Source organism: Helobdella robusta, assembly GCF_000326865.2.
Source record: "Helobdella robusta unplaced genomic scaffold HELROscaffold_27, whole genome shotgun sequence".
Lineage (NCBI taxonomy): Eukaryota > Metazoa > Annelida > Clitellata > Rhynchobdellida > Glossiphoniidae > Helobdella > Helobdella robusta.
In genome coordinates, this window is record NW_008704392.1 from 465619 (window position 1) to 471960 (window position 6342).

General features: G+C 36.3%; 1 protein-coding gene across 1 annotated transcript; it reads left to right on the top strand.

Annotated features, from left to right (window-relative positions):
• Positions 1–4997: 4997 nt before the first annotated feature.
• Positions 4998–5348, top strand: HELRODRAFT_136424 (hypothetical protein; the record flags this gene model as incomplete). Its single annotated transcript, XM_009020196.1, has 1 exon — positions 4998–5348. A coding segment is annotated over one exon (351 nt), but the record flags the coding sequence as incomplete, so codon positions are not given.
• Positions 5349–6342: the final 994 nt, after the last annotated feature.

The following is a 6342-nucleotide window of genomic DNA, read 5'->3' on the forward strand; positions in this document are numbered from 1 at the left end:
AACACGTCTACACAACAGGAAGAACGATAATATGATAGCGGTTAGCTTATCATTTACGTTGAAAATTATTAATTTGAAATTATTCTTATTATTATTTTCTAATTGTTTAATAATTAATTATTGGCAATTTTTTAATTGTTTAATTATTGATTATTGTTAATTTTTATTAAAACATATATATATATATATATATAAATATATATATATATATATATATATATATATATATATATATATATATACATTTATATTTGCTAATGCACTTCAATTTATCATTAATGTAGAATTGTCAACAGGTATTGAAATAAACTCATTCCATTCATTCATTCATTCATTCATTCATTCATTCATTCATTCATTCATTCATTTATTCATTTATTTATTCATTTGTTCATTCAACTGTTCTTTTATTCACTTATTATTCTATGGTTCATAACTTGCTAACAATGAATTTAAACTCCTTAGCAACAATCCACCTAGCAATCCATTTCACTCGTTCTCTCAATCATTCATTTATCCATCAACCCATCAGCCAATAAAAATTCACGATTGTAACATGAATGACCTCCAATCGTATTGAATGACCTTGAAAAACATTTGACATCTGTGACCCCTGACGCCATAAATATGTCCTCAAGGACGAAATTTGTTATTGTCGTCACGTGGTTATGATGAAAACTTTGATCAAGATAATGATGGCCATGATGATGATAATGATGATGATGATGATAATGATGATGATGGTGATGATGATGATGATGGTGATGATGGTGAGCATTTAATATTTTTCAATGATCTTGCGTTTTTCAATTTTTAAAAACTTATTTTAACCGATTCCCAAATCTAAAGTCATTATACTTATATGAACGAAAATGATATTGAAAAACCACAACATAAACACATACATACCAGCATACATACAAACAAACATACAAACACATACAAACATACATACAAGCAAACATACAGACACATACAGACATACAAGCATGCACAGTAAGAAACATTTATACCGACATACATAAAAACAAACAAACATACCGACATACATACAAACATACACACCAACATACATACAAACATACATACATACCGACATACATACAAACAAACAAACATACCAACATACATACAAACACACATACAGAAACACACATCCCCATATACACATTGAAACAAAACAACACAATCACATAGTGCCAATCTCAAACGTCAAAATAATTTAGAACCTTAAGGTTCAACAGTTCATTTCCGGTGAATATAAAACTAAATTGTCGTCCAGTTTAAGCACCTTAAAAGGTCCCCTGTATAACCCTGCGGTTGAATCGGTGATACTGAACTAATTTGGGCGACAATCGAAACTTATCCATTAATCCGTCTCGTCTTAAGCGTCTGCAGTGTGTGTGTGTGTGTATGTGTGTGTGTTTGTGCGTGTAGATGTGAGTGTATGTGTGTGTAGATGTGTGTGTATGTGTGTAGATGTGTGCGTGTATGTGTGTGTATGTGTGTGTATGTGTGTGTATGTTTGTTTATCTATGCGCAAATATGATCGACGGGCGATAAAATATGAATGAAACGCTAAGCAGAAAATTGAAAACCGTGACTTTTTTAAATTACGAAAAAGAGATTTAGAGAAGAAAACAGAAAAGAAAGAGAGAAAAAAGAGAGAGAGAGAGAGATAAAGAGAGAGAGAGAGAGAGAGAGAGAGAGGGAGAAATAGGATGAAATCGAAAGAGAAAATCAGACACAATCTCGCATAGTGGTCATTTTTCAAATTGTATGTCTTCGTATACTGACGCGCTGACTAATTCAATTTCATTTGCAACTGCTTAAAGAATGAAAAGCGAATCAAAGAAACAAACACATACAAACATTGTATGTGTTTGTATGTATGTGTATATGCATGTATGTATGTATGCATGTATGTATGTATGCCTGTATGTATGTATGCATGTATGTATGTGTGTGTATGTATGCCTGTATGTGTCTGAAGCAACATATATCTTGATTTATTAAACAAATACATAGGTACGCATGGAAAAAACACGTATACAGACATGTACACAAACAAACATGCATACATACATGCAAACAAACATACAAATATACATACATAGATGCGTACATGCATACAAACATACATACAAACATACATGGCACATTAGTAGGGCATTTGTTGCGGATGTTACTGGCACCCGTTAATAAGTTCTTATTTTGGGTCTCAATCTGTTATGATGATGATGATGATGATGATGATGACGATGATGATGATGATGACGATGATGATGATGATGATGACGATGATGATGACGATGATGATGATGATGATGATGAGGGTGATGATAACAATTGTGGACGTTTATGATTATGATTAGCTTTGTTGTCGATGGCTGAAATTTGTTTTGAATTTTGTATGTCTGTCTGTCTCTCTCTCTCTGTATGTATGTTTGTTTTTTTGTATGTATGTTTGTATGTATGTATGTATGTATGTATGTATGTATGTATGTATGTATGTATGTATGTATGTATGTATGTATGTATGTATGTATGTATGTATGTATGTATGTATGTATGTATGTATGTATGTATGTATGTATATAACTTTGCTTGTTTGTTTGTTTGTAAGTATGTTTGTTTGTTTGTATGGAAACATGTTTAACGGAAGTTTCTGTTCGATTCATCAGGGAATTCAAATCATACAAGGGAGCTGACGCTCGCAAGAAAGAAGAGAATGAATGGATGAATGAATGAATGAATAAATGAAAAAAATGAGTGAATGAATGAATGAATGAATGAATGAATGAATGAATGAATGAATGAATGAATGAATGAACGAAGGAATGAATGAATGAATGAACGAATGAATGGACGAATGAGTGAAAGAATTAAGAGATGAAAAACAAATTAATGAAGGAATAAAGAAAATAAAAGAATGGTATGAGAAGAGATTTTTTAAACCATTAATCATGGCCATCCGTTCATCAACTACTCCATATTCCGTACATACACACATACATACATACATACATACATACATACATACATACATACATACATACATACATACATACATACATACATACATACATACGTAGAAACAAACATACAAGGAATACGTTTCCTACTGATTAATGAAACGATTGGATGATTAATATTGTCTGATTGAATGAAATATCGACTGCCTAATTAATTCAATCATTCACTCACTCATTCATTAACTCAGACAATCATACATTCATGCAATTATTCATTCATTTATTAATTCATTAATTAATTAATTAATTCATTCATTCATTCATTCATTCATTCAACTAAAGGATTCGTACTCGTCAGCCTACAGCCATCACAACAGCGCCAGCCACAACTACAAACATTCAATTGTGGCAGCCGTATCATCGACAACGCGAATGCTGGCCACTCAATGCAATAAACTCCATAGCATCAACAACAACAACAGCAACAGCCACCAAATCGTCGAGACCACAAACCACAGCAACCACAACAACCACACCAGCCACAACAACAACCACACCAACCACAACCCCAACAACGGTATTGCCACAACAACAACAACAGCGACAACCTCTTCGTCATTCCACATCGCAACAACAGCAGCTTCAGCAGCTGCAACTACGACGTCTTCATCATTTCCAACGGCGGCGTCGTTTTTCGCTTCACCATTCCACCCGTGGAGGAAGATAAACCTTTCCACGTTCGATATAAATGACGATGGTGGGATCTATCACATCCACAACAACAACATCATCAACAACAACATCATCATCAACCATTCTGCCATCAACAACAAAAATGCCGAAAGCAGCAGCAGTAACAACAACAACAACAACTGCAATAACATTAATCAGTTTTATTCTTTGGATATTTTTGCCAATGGTCTCAACAACAACAACAACACACTTCAATCACATCAGCAGCAACAACAACAACTGCAACAACAACATTACATCAACAACAACAGCAACAAACATTTCGTGCATCATCCCATAGTCGTCGTTGAGCCGGACACATCAATATCGCCTGACAACATCAACAACAACAACAACAAATCGTCCGCAACATCAACAACCATCGATGATAACGATATTGTCAATAACAACAACGATAACAACAACAACAACAACGACAACAATAATAATAATAACAACTACAACAATATGCTTTCTTCATGTGCAATAGGAAATTCCTTCTTCTACCATCACCACCATCACACCAACAATGTAAACAACAACAACAACAACAACAACAATGTCGCCATCTTGAATCGTGACGTCACACCTTACTGGACCGGGACCTTGAACGTTCCCTCCATCACCGCTCCGCACGCACATCCCTATTCAAAATGGCCGACGGGTGCGTCTAAGGAAATGTTCGAGCCGTGGTCACAGACGATCTCGCCGGCCAACAACATCACTTACTACCCGATCAAACAGGAAACGAATCAAATTTTAAATTCTGGCGGGAATTTTTTTCCGCAACCGAACAATCAGACGTGGTGGAGTGTGACGTCATATCCGCCAAACGCCAACGTTCCAACTGCTAACGGCTGGAACGATTTGGTCGGCGGCCATGTTGGGAGTTTCAACGCCACTTCCAATCCATTCGCACATCCCTACAACGCCTTCAACAGCAGCAGCAGCAATATCAGCAACATTAAAAACAGCAGCAACAACATCAGCCACAACAGCCTCGGCAGTGCCGACTTGTTCAACTCTTCAACATCTCTCATCTCCGACTACAACAACACGCTCAAAAGTTCACTTGGCAGCACGTCCAGTGGAAGCAATAGCAGCAGCTTCATGAACCACCATCACTATCCTCATCAGCATCATTTTTCTTACATAGATCCGTGTTACAAACCGACTGTTATACCGACCTTAACCGGCCCAGCGCCGGCAAACCTCCTGGCCACCAATCAACAACGACTTGTTCTGCACCACGCCGCGGCCACATTAGTCGCACCAAGTCCTCGCTCACAACGTCGATACGCCGGTCGAAGCACTTGCGACTGTCCAAACTGCCAAGAACTTGACCGACTCGGACCGATATCCGGTTCGGCCCAATACCGAAAGCGAAACATCCACACCTGCCACATGCCTGGATGCGGCAAGATCTACAACAAAACTTCGCACCTAAAGGCGCACCTACGCTGGCACACCGGAGAACGACCGTTCGTCTGCAACTGGCTCTTCTGTGGCAAGCGCTTCACACGGTCGGACGAGTTGCAGCGCCACATTCGGACACACACGGGCGAGAAGCGGTTCGTGTGCACGGTCTGTAGCAAGAGGTTCATGCGTAGTGACCACCTCAATAAGCATCTCAAGACCCACCAGAACAAGAAGGTCAGCGAGGACTGTGCCAGTAACAACAACAACCACAACAATAACAATAACAATAAGAAAAACAATAATAATAATAATCGGTGTAGCAGTCCTTTATCGTCTGAATCCAACGATAGCATATCGACTGCTAAAAAGTACAACCAACAACAACTAAATAACAACAACATCAATAATGATAATAACAACAATAATAATAATTTTAATTATTCGAATATAAAACTGAATAATAATAAAAATAGAAGTATAAAGCAAGAGGGGGCGAGAATAACTAGCGATTTTCAACTGAAATTATGAATATTATAATAAAAATTTCATTATTTATATTATATATTATTAATTATTATTGTTGTTGTTATCCTTCTTATTATTATTAATTATTATTGTTGTTGTTATTATTATTTGTTATTATGATTAAAGATTTTTATTTATAAGTATAGAATTTTTCGTACGATTCAATGTTTGTCCGTCTCTTCATCCCATCATTCTTCCATTATTTGATTTATTTATCCATTTAGTCAAATAGTCATTCATTCATTCATTCGTTTATTAATCACTCGCTCACTCATTCATATTGGTGATGATGAATGCTTAAAGACGCAAAACATTTTTTTTCGTACAAATTTCTCATATTACACAAACGAAAGAATGGAAGAAAAATGAATGAATGAGTGAGTGAGTGAGTAAGTGAGTGAGTGAGTGAGTCAGTCAGTGAGAGTGAGTCAATAAGTGAGTGAGTGAGTGAGTGAGCCAGTGAGTGAGTCAGTTAGTCAGTGAGTGAGTCAGTGAGTGAGTCAGTGAATAAGTGAATGAATAAATGAGTGAATGAATAGGTGAATGAATGAATGCTCGACTGAACAAACAAATAGAGGATTGAGTGAACGAACGAACAAATGAATGAAGAAAACGAACGAATGAATGAAATGATAACACAACTGTTTCTGTTTCTGCTAGCCAAAATTTGTATTATTTGAGGCAAAATACT